This window comes from Psittacula echo, assembly GCF_963264785.1.
Source record: "Psittacula echo genome assembly, chromosome: 11".
Lineage (NCBI taxonomy): Eukaryota > Metazoa > Chordata > Aves > Psittaciformes > Psittacidae > Psittacula > Psittacula echo.
The window spans coordinates 8,984,216-8,999,310 of NC_137746.1; the positions used below are offsets into that span (position 1 = coordinate 8,984,216).

The window sequence follows — 15,095 nt, forward strand, 5'->3', positions numbered from 1 at the left end:
ATTACACTGTCACATGGCAGGAAAATATTTACCCACAACGTTTGATAGAGCAGGATATCAATAGAAATATACATATGCATCACTAGAATTACCATGTCAGGGAAGGGAAGGGGCAAAAGGAATAAGACATAGAATTAACATGGAGAAATGTTGCAAAGTGAGTTTATTGAAGTGTTTCAGGAGCTAAGGAAACAAGACAAACTGAAGGAAAGTTGTTGGGGAAGATCAGCCCATAGGAAGCCACATGCAAGGGAGTTTGTCTTCCTGGGCTGGACTTCAGCACACACTTAGCATTCAGCCATACTCATGAGGCTCAGAGTCCTATTGCTTTCCCTGGTGAGAAAAGGAAAGAGAAGGATTAGACAGAGAGCATATTCAGTGAAGAAACCCTGTTCCTCACTCACTGGCCCAAGGGTTAGCTTAGTATTGACTGTAGATAAAGAACAGTCTCAAAAGCCTTTTCATTATTATCATTAAAGGAAAGATGAATAGTTTCACACATTTGATACAATCCAATTGGTTTGGTGAAGTACTTTCCACATGCCCTGATAAGCTTGTGGGGAAGATTACATGCTGATTAAAATGAGTAAAATATCTTTCAAGTTAACAAAAGGGAAGCCACATACAGATCACAGAAACGGGTCCTTTGTGTTTTCCCTTAAAATGCAAAAACACCCATGTCCTTGAACAAGTCATGGTGCATCAGAAATATTCAGTATATGCCCATAAACAGTTAGTCAAAAACCCATTATGAAAACAGCCCTGCACTCATAGCAGGTTTAGGAATTGATCATGAGAGGAAGAGTTTTACTCTTGTACATACAGGTAGGCACTGCAGAATAAACATCTGTTGCCGTATATTTTGCCATCAGAGCCACAGTGGGCCTTATATTCCATGGTGCACATAGAAGGGGGCTGTTGGAAGTCCTTGCAATGCTCCTGCGCACAGAAAATAGACATGAGTCTCTCTGCCTGGGAGGAAACCACTTCCTCCCCCACCCCCAGCATAAGCAATGACACCCCCCTGAGAAATTAAACTGTAACATCGTAATAGCAAACTCAAAGTTTCCTCCTGGTGGCAGATGTGATCTTTTACTATTCCTGCTCAGTGCCACATCTTTTCCTGCACTGTTACAGAGCAATGGGATGGATATTGGTTATGACCAGTAAGCACACCACTGCTACCCCAATTCATAACCCAGAGCAGAGGACAGTCCCCCATGAGTGTAGCAGGCACTGGACCTCACTCTTAGTTACCATCCTTTCCCACTCACTTTCGTAATATCTTCTTCACAGCGTCCATTCTTTCTTTTGCCAACAGCAGCCTGACGCTCCCTGAAGGAAAGAGAAACCATTGTTAGCCACAACCTTCCCCGTTACAATCACAGTGCAAGAACAAACCTCACTCCTACACACTGCACACAGGAGATTTTCAGATAAACTAGCTTAACACTGCCTACACATCACTAACAAGAACATGCCCTTACGGACCAAGCATGTGTCTTCTGGAACAACATTCTTCCCAGCTGATGTATCTCCCTTTGTGGAGCTCTGGGGTTGAACACCCATGCAAACACCAACCAGGGGAAGCAGGAAAATGGGGGTAGACAGGCAGGACCAATCCAGCACAGGGCTTCAGGGGGAGCCGTTGCACATTACTTGACATTACAGATCCAACCACCACCACTGTGAATCCCCCAGCGAGAATGACTACTTACAGATTGTTGGCACACAGTGTACACTCGCTGGCATAAGTGACACCATCAGTGCCACAGACAGGATCATAGATCATGGTGCAGGCCATCAGCTGTCTGCCATCATCCAGCGTGGAAACTGGGTACCGGCTGCAGTCAAGCTGGGGAACAAAGACACAGGCTCAGCTCTGTGCAACCCCCATGCTTATGCCTCTGCCCTTTGGTGTCTGCCACAGGACAAATTATGGTTATATATTAAGTCATTCTTCATGGAAAACCAGCAATTTCCTTTCTTAGTCATGGTGGAGAAGACTGAATCAAGGCTTGGAGGTAGACATTACTCATTCAGCTTTGTATTTATCTTGATGTCCCTATACTTCGCAGAACAGACATAATAGGATATTGCAAAATGCAGCTCAAAATTAATCTGCAAATCAAAATGGCATGATTTATGTACATCCTGCAAGAGGGCCGACTGTGACCAAGGTGTTTTTCATGGCCCACAAGAATGGATCAGATGTGCTGACAGGCCTTTTGTTGCAACAGGATGGCTCCAAGTGTTGAAATCTGCCAACAGGACTGACAGCAGCTGAAGCTGATTTACACCAGTTGAAGAACTGGCCTTGTGTTTAGCACTCCCAGTTTCTCCAGTGTGAGCTCTTCCTCCCTGATTTATGTATCTCACCCGGTCTGAGCACAGAGCATACTCAGGAAACAAACGAATGACATTTCATAGCTTGTTTGTATAGAAATGAAATATCTGACTTGGGGTGTTGACTCTTTCAAACACATGCTAATGAGATGGCTTTGTTCTTCAGTTCCCCAGAGAGTGTAAATAGTTTAGAGCTGGACAAACATAGTTAAACTGGTATTTTTACAAGATTCATTGTTGGTATATAAGTTAGATTACATTGCATTTACAATAAAAAAACAGCAGTTTGAATGCCCTGGTACATTAGGTATCAGCATGCAAAACACAGGCAACTTTCTAATCTTTGCAGAACATCCTTTTGTAAAACGCAGGCTTCCAGAAGGCACTGGATACCCTGGGTCCCCTGCATCCCCCTGCTGTATTGCCAAAACAGGCTGCTCAGTTCCGGTGGCAGCTATGATAGACTGCCGTGGGAAAAGGATTTCTTCTTGTAAAGCCTTAAATCATTTATGCTACTTGTCTCATAACTCATTCCCCACCTGTCCTCTCCCCTTTCTGTTCCTGGCTGCGTGCAGGAAGCACACAATGTTCCTACTGCTGGGAGAGTGATATTCACCCTCAGAAGGAAGGACAGCAGAAGCTGTGACACTGGGTGAAGGCTACACCACCAAAACCAGCAAGCATTTATTGAAGTTGTGCAATCAGCCTCCACTCAAGCTCTTAGTACCTAAAGGGCTATACCTAAAGTATCTAAAGGGGTACGCAGGGTATCTTAGCGCCTGAAAGGGGCCTCAATACGGAGAGGGACTTTTAACAAGGGCATGGTAGTGACAGGACAAGGGGGAACGGCTTTAAATTGAAAGAGGGGAGATTTGTATTAGATATTAGGAAGAAATTTTCACTATGAGGGTGGTGAGGCAGTGGCACAGGGTGCCCAGAGAAGCTGAGGCTGCCCCATCATGGGCAGTGTTCAAGGCCAGGCTGGATGGGGCTTGGAGCAATCTGGTCTAGTGGAAGGGGATGGAATTAGATGATCTTTAAGGTCCATTCCAACTCAAACCATTGTGTTATTCTTGGTTTTCTTTACATTTTACTTACTTGGGGAACTTCTTCTAAGCACCTTCCATCATGCTTCTTTGAAACATTAGCTGAAAATTTGCTGGAAAAGAAAGCAGAGTTAAAAATGCTCAGCAAGTCACTCTGTTGAGCTCCCAGGGGTGACTGCCAGGGCTTACGCATTATGGGCACACAGCAAACAGTCATTGCTGTAGGTGACACCGTCTGTCCCACAGATCTCACGCAGATTTAAGAGGCAGGCAATGGTTCCCCCGCTTTCGGCATTGCGCAGGTATGTGCTGCAGTCAACCTGGAGAGAGAAAGTAACAATGCTGGGAGATGGAAGAGTTCCTCATCTGCAGTCTGTCCACCCTGATCATCCAGATTTTAAAGGCTTCTGCCAGAAAATCAGAGGGGGTTTAAGTTTAGTCTTCCATAATAAATGAATTAAGTAATTGTAGCTGGGTTTGGTATTGTGTGCTAGCAGAGGGAGGAAAGGAACAGCTGGCCAGAAAGATTCTTTTCCCTCCAGTAGTACGCATGCAAGTTTTAAAACAATCATTTAACCCAAAGAATCTGATTTAAAATGTTTGAAATTAAGTCACAGTTAACTAAATCTGAGATTTTGTTTCAGCTTTTTCATAGCAGCAGCAAGAACTGTTTCACCAGCACCTGGTGAAATATTTAATTTACAGTACATAAAGTCTAACATTTTAAATAACTGAAGATAAACAGACAAACTCATTGGAAGTCAGTCTACACGAGCTAAGCATCACTGACACTTCACTGTCATTTTGACTAGTTTCTCCAGTGCAGTGTCTCTTATTACCCATATTTCCCATGTGGTCCAAGAGCAAATTAAAGACAGAATCTTAACAATGTGTCTTTAGTATAGAAAATATACTGCAGTCCCTCAGGATGCATGAAATTATTTTTGGTGCTTTAGAGCTGCTCTGCATAAGCAGAGTAAGTGTGTTGAGATATTATCAGCACATATTGTTACTGTGCGGGATAATAAAGCTATTTTTGCATCCACACCTGAGAGCAGATTTTTCCTGGCCAACCAGGGCATGAGGAATATTTTAACCTGCCTCTCTAGTGCAGTGGGAATCCTAGCACCAAATGAATACACTGACATCCAGCACAGCCTTCTGTCTTCCTTTCTTACTGTACTAAAAAGGGCTGCCTCTGATGATTTCTGTTCGGGGATCTGCAGCACTGGGACATTTTGTTTCTGAAGTCCTGGCCTGTTCCCATTCTCTCTTGCCCGCATGTACAGCACATTGGCAGCAGCCACTGTGAGTGGTCAGAGAGAACCGCAGCGCCATCATGAGCCCTGCGCATCACCGTTACGTGCATCCAGGAGCACTGCGGCTGCCCTAGCCCAGCCAGGGTCTTTCGGAGGCTGGAGAGGGAGTAGGAGATGATGTGTATTTTACAGTCAGTTACACTTACAGGAGCGCTTTCCACCGTGCACCTTCCCTCACGGCTTTTCTTAACGTTAGTCCCATGTTCTCTGAAATAGAGTTGATGTTAGTGTGCTCACCAGCTAAGCCTTGTGCCACAGAAAGCAAACTCATAAACAAATGCATATGATAAAGGAAGCATCTGATTACCTAATGAACCAACCTCTCCCGCTCATTAGTATGCACAATCCTAAGCAGTAACAGACCTATCAGGTCTTCTCACTGTATGCTATGTAGCAGCCCCTTCCACTCTTTTCTCCACTCAAATACCACAGCCCTCATAGTGTACCCAGAGAGAGACAGCTAGCCCACAGCTTTCCCAAGGAACACAAACAACATCAGGGAAAAAAAATCAGGGTGACAGGGTCTTCACGAGGTGAAAGAGAAACAGAAACATACATATAGCTATGTTGGTATCAAAAGAAAAGCCACCTGAGCACTAATCATGGCTAGTGACTCCAAAATAGAGTCCTATGTACAGTACTCACAGGTTATGGGCACAGATGCCACATTCATTGTCATAAGTGAATCCGTCTGTGCCGCAGACTGGGAGCAGGATCCTTGGACAGCGTATCCGGGCTTTACCACCCTCATATGTTCTTGATGGGTACTGACTGCAATCGATCTGCAACAAGCAGGAGTGTCAAACCCAGGGAAGTCTTTGTTCCCTGAGAAAAACCACCACGTAACCTCCTGCCAGGTCTTTCAAGCTGGGATGCTGAGACAACACTAGTGCTATGACTCAGTTCTCTCAAAAGCAGGCTGAGTCAGTTCTGCATGAATCCTCTCATGCACAGAGGGGACTGCACAGCACTGCACAGTTTGGGAGATGTGAAATCACCAGGGTGGGTATCTCAGTCAATCCCACATGCAAGATATGCCAGAAAAGCAAAGAGAAAAAGTCCCCTTTTCATTCTGCTCTATAGATAAAAAACAAAACACCAAAATAGTGAAGGAATTGAACTTTGCTGACAATGCATTTGAAGAGCATCCTCGAAGGAAGATCTAAGCCCAGACTGACCAACTTCCACATGTATGTGCTGCCATGTTCTGGATACCAGCTCTGGAACTTCTCTGCTGTATACACTCAGATCAAAACTTCAGGTGTGCTCCATGTACCAGAATATATCCCCACCCCAAAGGTTGTATGTATGAATTTGTAATGAAAACTCTGCGCCTAGCTCCCATGCAGCTCGTCTGCCAGGGCTGTGAGGGCAAGGAGGGCCCAAAGGACAGATGGGATCTGTAGGCATCCTCAACACAAGGGGTTGACAGGACTTAATATAAGATATGGGGAGAAAGCCAGACTTTGGGCCAGCTCACTTTCAGAGTAGATGTAGCCTCAGGGAACCTTTCAGTTGATAGAGCCAAAAGGAGAAATATGCTTTATATTGAATACTTACCTCAGAAGTCTCCTGTCTGCATTTTCCATTATGCTTCTTGCTAACATGGGTGCTGTGTTCTCTGGAAGAGGGAAGCAATAAACTTGAGGAGCTAAATACTCAACCTCTTGTTCAAAGTCACATACAAAATGAAGCAAACCACAGCTTCTAACTCTTTAGGAGTGTATCAGAATAGCTTCATTACTTTAATCATTATCAAGCTTATCACATCTTCTCATAATATGCAATTTAAAGCAATATTCTGAATTAGTCCTTCCTCGACTCAGTCGCTGCCCAGCCCAAAGACTAATTCAAGGAGCTGCTGTCTGACTCTTCAAGGTTTCCCCTCATGAGAACAAAGAAGGTACCATAAGGAAATTCAAGGTAAATCCAAAACCAATCCAGTTTCTAAGAGACATGAAGAAATAGGGATAAGCAGAAATACAGAAGAATGGTCTCAGGACTGCAAAGCATTGCTGGCTACTTAGGAGGAGTGCTCTGCATGTTGCACTTACCCATTGTGGGCACAGATTCCACATTCATTATCGTATGTAATGCCATCTGTGCCACAGACTGGACTCAGGATCCTGGGACAGGATACGAAGACGCTGCCATCTTCATTGCTTATTGTTGGGTACTTACTGCAGTCAATCTGTCAAAATAAGGAGAATTGGCTCTGGTTGAGCCCTTGCTATGCAAGAAAAGTTGATGGTAAACTTTAACCTTTGACCATTTCATTCCATATCGTAGCCACCATTGTTTCTGCAACAAAGCCCTGATACAGTGAAGCTAAATCTTCAATCAGAAAGGAGCTTTATGAATACTACCCTAGTTCTCTAGCAGCCAAGAAGAAGGACTATGTTGGAGAAAGGATCCTTCAGGCAGAAAGACATACACAAAATTTTGGACACATTCTCACAAAAAACAAAAAACTGTCTTATTTTTAGAAGGAAATATTGTTCACCAGCTGGAAATATGACTAATACTGTTTTGGGTTGTGTTGGTTTTGTCCCCTTTTCTCCAGCTCTATAATTACTTATTACTTTGGATTCCCCATAGTTAAGCACAGAGTTTGGAAGTATATATAAAAAATGGTTATTTCCAAGTCGGAAGATGGACTTTCTACATCCCAGAATTTTGGTGCTGATATAGAAGCTTCTCTTCCTGAGGCACCAGACTGTGGATCTCGTATGAATATACAATAAACTCTATACTCTATAAATATGTATCCTTAGTGCTCTTGTGAGTCTCATTATGTCTGTGAAAGCACCCAGCATGGGGGTTCTGATTCCCTGTTGCAACTCTTGTAATCTCCAGAGAGAAAACTGACAACCTGCACAGCATTTTGGCAAGTGAAATCTTGGGCCTCCCCTTCCGCTGGGCACAAAAGCCAGTTTAGTTAGTAAAGAGGAAGTGTGCTCTGCAGCACTGCAGCTTCCCATTTCATACCCAACTCCTTTATCCTTCATCATTTTGGGGGTGATATATATGGGGTGATGCTCTCTTCGGAACAGGGAGGGTGCAAAATCCACCCTCACTGTGCAGAAAACCAAAGCATGGATTGGGACCCTCATAAGCCTCGTCATATGGTCCTCTTTCTTCCTAGGGAAATCTGTGCGGTTATCAGAATTCTATCAACAGCCCTAAGGGATGACTTCTATTGCACTTACATTCTCAGGCTTGCATTCTCCATCATACAGTTTGGTAAGGTTGGTCTGATGTTCTCTGAAAGAAAGGAATGCTTTGGTTAGGAAGCCTTGAGAATAACTTTCCCTGTAACACTTTAGGCACTGGGACAAGAAAGGAAGGTCCCACCTGCCTTGTGGGTCACTACAGCTGCTTGACTTGTCTGAATGCACAGCACAGATGGTAGCAGCAAATGCAGGATATTTCCATATCACATGGTAATCAAGCGCTAGGAGTAATTAGGTGTTACAAGTAACACTTTGATCTGTTCCTGGCTCTGCTGGTTGTTCTCTGCTTCTTTTGTGATTCCCCTTATGAGCACAGACAGGAAATGTAGAAGAAAACTCGGGCTGGCTGGAGAATTACAAGCAGCCAGCTCCAAGGAAACTTACAGAGACACTTGCCTAAGACAGGCCAGTGTTTTACAGAACTGTTTCTGAGAGCCTTAACTATCACTGATTATCCACAAGGACATTCTATGCACAAAACTTACGCATTATAGGCACAGATCCCACATTCGTTGTCATAAGTGAGGCTATCTGAGCCACAGACTGGTGTCAGTATCCTTGGGCATGCTACCAGGACTTGACCATCTACTACACTGCTTCGGTACTTACTGCAATCGATCTGTAAAAAGAGCAGGAATAAAGAAGAAATAAGTCCACATTTTTGATATAAAGATACAATGCTCCTACAAAGTCTGCTTACTCTCCCTCTGCCTCTGGGACCAATCCAGCATCAAACTAATTCCACTAACAAAAACAGAAGCCAGTCATGGATACATGGAAGCAGAAGTCAGGAATGCTCTCCTGATGAAAAAAAAAAGGCACAGCAAGCACTGTGATTTGGGTTTTGTGAGACCCGCCATAAGATACCACTAGAGTTATTCAGGTGGCGAGATCCAGCCTTCAGACAACATTTTTGTTTCTTTCCCAATTACAGAGGCTAGGAGTCTGAATTAGAAAAGCACAGAGACATGGTACCAGCTACCCCATAAAAAGCCCTCTCAGCTTTGGTTATCATCAGGTGCCTGCTCCCTTTGGGCTATACAGACTAGCTGTGCATGTTCTGTTTTTCTTTTGTGTCATGTCACCGTCCCCTTTTACAACCAGCTGAAGATGTCCATGGACTTTATCTTACTGTAATAGATTTCTGCTCACATTCTCCATCATGTGCCATCTCCACACTGTCATTGTGTTTACTAGAAGAAAGCAGATCTGTGTCAGGGATTGCAGAGCATCATCTTGAAGCTGGTAGTGTCAGCACCCAGCTTCTAACACACACTCCCTGCCCAGTCCACCTGTGGTGTGTGAAGCTGCCACCCTTCCATTGAGCCCCTTGCCCTGAGGCTTCTGCTAGGTTTCCAGCAATACTCACTGATTGTGGAAGCAGATCCCACACTCGTTGCTGTACGTGGTACCATCAGTGCCACAGACTGGCTTTATGTTCCTTGGGCAAGCTACCCAGACTGTCCCATCCTCACCAACACCATTAGGAAACTGGCTGCAATCAACCTGGGGAAGCAGCACAGAATCAGCCCCAGTGCTGACTTCCTCAGCTTCCCACACCACAGCCACAGCACCTGCAGCTCCTGCCGCAGGGTAAGTAAGAGACGTTATTTTGAATGTGCTCAGGCAGTCAGGAGGAGTGAATCTAAGGAAGTTTCTGATTAAGCTTTCCTGACAGGTCTGGGCATGGAGGAAGGATTGCTGTGGGTGAGACAGTGCCTAACGAAGGCAGGTGATAATTGGGAGCCCAGCTGTATGCCAGAGCCCCTCAGCTCAGACTCTGATCACTTCAAATCTTGCTGCACTCCCTGGCGAGTTATAGGAGTCTTGTAACTGCGTGGGAAGAACCTACAGATAAATCCATCGCACAGACCCTGCTGTTTTCCTCTCTGTGACGTAGGCATAGGAAACCTATGCAGGGAACACAGTTCTGCAGGTCTTACTGTATAGAAAAATGATCAGAATCAGTGTTTGATGCTTTCAAGCATATCATCATAAGGCAATATTCCTCATGAGGAGGTAACCTACCACCTTTGGCTTGGAGTAATTACATTATGTCTAAGAGTTAATATAATAGGATTGTATAATTACTTCCTTCTTTCTTCATTTTATTTAATGAACTGAAAATACTGGGAAAAAAAAGAAAGAGGGGGATCTTTCTCATGAAATTGCCAATAGCATTCAATCATGTCAAATATTATTTGAACAATCAAATTTTCATTAGATTTAATCCACTTGCTCATGAGGTATTTACATACTGTTTCTATTTTGCCAGAAACGTGCAATAGAAGAGAATAAATAAATCTGTAGCTCACCTGAACTCCAAAGGCAATCTCTGAATGAAAATAATGGGAAAAAAAAATAATCAAGTTATTGATATGCAGAGAAGGTCTATGTAAATCTTTTAATTAAACTGTTAAATTCAGTGACTGATTTTGACTAATTTATTGTGCTTAGTAAAGTACGGAGGTTTACATTATACCACTGAACAGTCACAGCACGCATTAAGAGTTACTGAATAAAGTTCCATTGCACTTTCGAAGAGAAATAAAACAGGGGAAAGCACACATATTAATCCATCCCTAAAATGCTACAGGAAGCTATACAGGTACTTTAAGTTCAGTACTCTTGGATTTTTAACCTCTTCTAAGAGATTTTTCATATTTAACTTCAAAAAGTTTGGACATTTGTGTTTAAGATGACTGCTGACCACTGGCACTGTCCATCTTCAAACACATCCTTCTCAGTTACCAGGAGTGGGCATAGTAAATTTAGAGAGCAATCCTAGAGGTTACAGTTTGCATTTGTATTGGATAATGATGCCGTTTTTAACAGTTTTACTTTGCCCTTATACACAGTGCTCTCATGTACAAGGTGCTGCCCTGCACTAGGACTGCTTGTTCAGCAATTTGTTCCTACAAACCCAGAACACGAACAGCCATCTGTATGAAGCTTGCTGAAACCTCATTCTTGAAGTCTACATGCTACAGTCTGTCAGGAAGAATATTTCTTCATGGAACGAAGGCTCCCCTCCACATTACAAGACCCAAATGCTTTTACAGAAATGAAAACTCAGCTCTGATTCAGCTAGATTGATCTCTGCAATATCCCAGGAGATACTCACCTAAGCAGCAACAAAGGGCCAAAGCAGCCTTCACGAAAACTCCTGGTATCTTCATGGCAGACAGAGATACCTCTCCACTGCAGCCTGCTAGCTGTCTGTGTGGGAGAGGAAGACTGCAGGTAGGAACAGGAATATATAGCACGCCACGATACTAAGTGGTCCCACCTTATTAGGTAATGATCCAAGTCTGTCATCATCAGTCAAAGCCAAAAAATATATTTACCCAGCCCTAGATTTCTAGCTAATGATTGACACAAGCACATGTACCAGGAAGGGGCCTTTTGTGTGACTTGAGGGGAGTGTGGAATGTGCCAGGATGCCTCTCCTCCTGAACAGGTCTGCGCCATCCCTGGGCTGCCCCTTGCACAGCTGCAACTCATGGCAGGCTCACATCAAACCTGCAACTGGGTCAAATGCAATTCTCCTCCTCTACAGTTTTCAACTGAGCTGTCAGCCAATAGCCAAAACCCTCATTACTTAACCTCAGAGCATGATTTTGTACTCTTCGCTGCAGTATTTCATCCCAGTTTGAGCCCAGGCAGTTTCAGCCCAGAAGGTCACCCTGTGCTCTGTGGGAGAAATCCTGCTCTTCTTCTGTTTTACAAATCTCAGCAGTGCTCTGCCAACTTTTCCTGTACTACAGCAAGGAGCAAAAATAATAAGTTTGTTCCTAAAATCCATCTTTTTTGGCTGTTTCCTGCTAACTGTCATGGTACCCTCTGCTCATCTGCTGCCACCTCCCCCATGGCCAGTTCCTGACCCACCTTGCCAAGCTTAAGTGACGCCATCCCACAGGGCAGCAGGCCAAAAGCTTTTGATGTTTGCACAGACTAGATGTACTGTATTTCCTTTATCTAGGAAGTCAGCCAGCTTTGCAAAGATTGATATTAGCCCACGCATGGTTTCCTTCCTGAAAATTCATTGTGTACATTATCCCTTTATGCTTTACATCTTCAGTTTTCTTCAAACTTCTCCTGAAGGTTTGCCCAGTATTAAAGTAACAGAATTTAGATTGGTCCTGAACACTTCTCTTTTTTTGTCCTTTATTTAAGGAGATTTTTGACAATTCTTTGGATTGGTCTCAATCCCAGGCTTCTTAATCCAAATCCTAAATTCTCCAAATTTCTCACTAACTTTTAACCTTTCAAATTCTGTACTTGGTAATCAAAATCCTTACTTACAGATCTATTTTTGACATAATTTAAACACAGTGAGCTCATGTTGAATCATCCCAGTTTCATTTTGTAGGAGAAGGGCATTTCCAACATCTTTCTTACTTGAAAAGTAAATCCACAATAACACGATTTTGGGGATTACCTAGCGGAAAATTTGATTTGCTTTCATACCCAGGAGCTCTGCTAATATTAGTAGTTTGCAGTGTGCATCTGCAAAACTGAAGTATCCCTCTATACCAGTGTTTCCAGGAATGTTAATCTCTAGTGACATTAGAAACATCTCTCTTCATCTATCTTGTTTTCATTTCTTCTCCCTGATATTCAGCCCCAATACCTCCTGCCCTGTCCCTTATTTCATTTCCACCAAGTGTCAAGGACTCCAGACTTTTGGACCGATGTTGGCCTCACCTACAAAGATCTCTGTTCATTCTGATTACAATATCCATCTCTAAGGACTTATTCCAGCCAAGACCACCATCCATTAATGCTTCCTGGCTGAGGAAAATGTATCTTGACAACTTAATTGCCAGACTCTGTAAAAGCTGTCATGGTCAAGCAAATTTCTGCCTATGTCCACAGAGATGACACCTGAACCTTATCAGAAAGGAGATGCTATTTGCAAACCAAATCTGCAGTTAAAATAGATTGACTCAGCATGTTCTGTCAAGATCAAAGTCATTCTCTTCCAGCTAAGTTATTAAATTTGAGGAATAGTTTGCAATAGAAGACAGATTAAAGGGACGGAAGAACAAACACCCGTCAAGGATCTAGAGCAGCAACTGGGATCTAGAATACAACATCACAGCTATAGAAATGCCTGCTGTCCTCCATGTCAGCCAAGGCTCAGTTTTGGGCTTCTGCCCTGTGCACAAGGAAGATCAATGCTGTGACCCTACAAGTGAGTCATCTGCTTCACAAAGAGCAATTCAGCAAAGTTTTTCCCACCAGCTGTTTATCCATGAGGACAGAGCCTTTCAGGACCAGAGCACAAGGTGCAGCATGTCCCTCCCAGGCAGGACAGGGAGCTGCAGGAGAGGAACACCTTTGGTTGTCCTCATGTGTTTACACCTTTGTGTTTGTGTAAACCCTCCTGCAGTCATGCTGTGTTAACATCTACCTGTTTATTTACCCCTCGCCAGCCATGCCAAGAGAAGGAGGCTCTGCAAAGCCTGTCATCTGGCGGAGCAGCCCTGGACATGACCACTCTGCTCCTTTCTTCTGCAGCCTCTCCAGGTTACCTCTGGTACCCCCTAGTGAATTATCTGTCACTATTTCTGCAGAATTTTACTGACACTGGCCAAGAAAGGGAGCGATCCCTTTGAGGCCAGAAGGTGGTAAAGCCAACTCACCTGGTTTCTTAGGAATATATGCAGAAATTGTCCATGCTTCCCATCCTCAAATCAAGTGTGTGTTTGTTACTAGCCCTAACACTAAACTGTCTGTTTAGGGACCTTCAACATCAAGGACCTGGATTTGTAACTTGCAAGTAGTTACATTTATGTCTATTTTCAGTGGATAATTTGAGTGGAGTTGCTCATACCTTTGTGCAGTGGAAAGCACTGAACTTTGTTTTGTTGCAGTCGCAGTGGAAGGGCTGGGCAACAGAAGGACTCCTGCAGCAGACTGCAGCAGGAAGATCCCAAGGAAAGGGACCAGATACAAGCTCCCTGTAGCAGGGACAGCTTGCAGGAAAAGGCAGATGCGCTAAGAGATGCCAAACAGAAGCCATAAAGGGAGGAGAGAGAGAGAGACACCCATTCACTAGCCCCCAGGATAAAAGCAGATGGGCCATAGAGCAGAAGTTGTGATAATCAAGGCAAATAATGCTAAAACCCCCAGGTACTCCTATGCAGCAATTGCTTAGTGGGATTGAACATCATAGGGATGTAGGGAGAGCCAGAAAAGAGCTCTACAGCAGTCCCAAAGGGACTTTATTGAGCAAATGCTATCAGGCTCTCATGTCACAGCTCGGTTCTTAAAGAAGCAAATGCCTCCAAACTGCAGCATGTCTGGCGCTATGTACTGTAGCAGATGGAGAGAGCTCCCCTGGCCAGAGCACACCGTGCTGCCACTCACGGGCTCTCCCTCCACCCTGGCTGTGAGACCAGCAGGGATTTGGTGGGCAGAATCACCAGGCTCCAAATAGACAAGTCTGCAGAGGTCTGAGAAACACCACAGTGAGTTTATGGTCTGCTGAGGCACCTGCCAGAGTCAACAACCTTCCCTATACACCACAAGCAGCATTTGCACATCCTGAAGAATTGCATAAATAGCCAACATTTTTTATGGGAGAGAGAAAAGTAAGCGAAAAACAAAGGCAGAAGACTCAAGGTCCCTGCAGAAAACAGTTTAGTTCAAAACCCAAGCATGCAGAGAGGCCTGGAGACCAAAGCTCTTGATTCATAATGCCAGTTCTGCAAAACCTCAGAAACTTCTGTGAACCACATGGGGTCTGTAGTTACTGGCAAAAGATGCCCTTAATAAAGTGTAATTTACAGCAAACTAAAGAATCCCCAGGGTGCTGGTATCTTTCCAGTTTTGTAGAGGACTGTTTTGGCCTCATTACTGTATTAGAAGGCAACACAAAGGGTAACCAAGAGCAAACGGAAAAGAAAAGGGAATAAATCCCCAATACACCTTGAGCTTTTGCCTCCTCCTCCCCAGGAACCTCATAGGAATAAAGTGCGGCATCACTCATGCATCGCTCCACCGCACACAGCGCTGCTCAGGACAGACATCATTGGTGAGCCCTTGGAGCCATCTGCAAAAGGAGACTGGAAGCAAGAAGGGACTGACCAGGCAGGCTGCTGAGAGCAGGGAGGAGTTAGCATTGTTACCTCTACTAGAGCCAT

The 15,095-nt window shown here is 44.1% G+C and overlaps 1 protein-coding gene across 1 annotated transcript; it reads right to left on the reverse strand.

The window, feature by feature from the left end:
* Positions 1-287: 287 nt before the first annotated feature.
* Positions 288-11,123, reverse strand: LOC308225850 (ovoinhibitor-like; the record flags this gene model as incomplete). Its single annotated transcript, XM_080627041.1, has 16 exons — positions 288-333; positions 824-939; positions 1,275-1,335; positions 1,719-1,855; positions 3,445-3,505; positions 3,582-3,712; positions 4,858-4,918; positions 5,357-5,493; positions 6,272-6,332; positions 6,766-6,902; positions 7,921-7,975; positions 8,430-8,563; positions 9,077-9,137; positions 9,314-9,450; positions 10,260-10,279; positions 11,069-11,123. 16 exons carry the CDS (start codon positions 11,121-11,123, stop codon positions 288-290), a joined length of 1,410 nt encoding a protein of 469 aa, XP_080483167.1.
* Between the last annotated feature and the right edge of the window lie 3,972 nt (positions 11,124-15,095).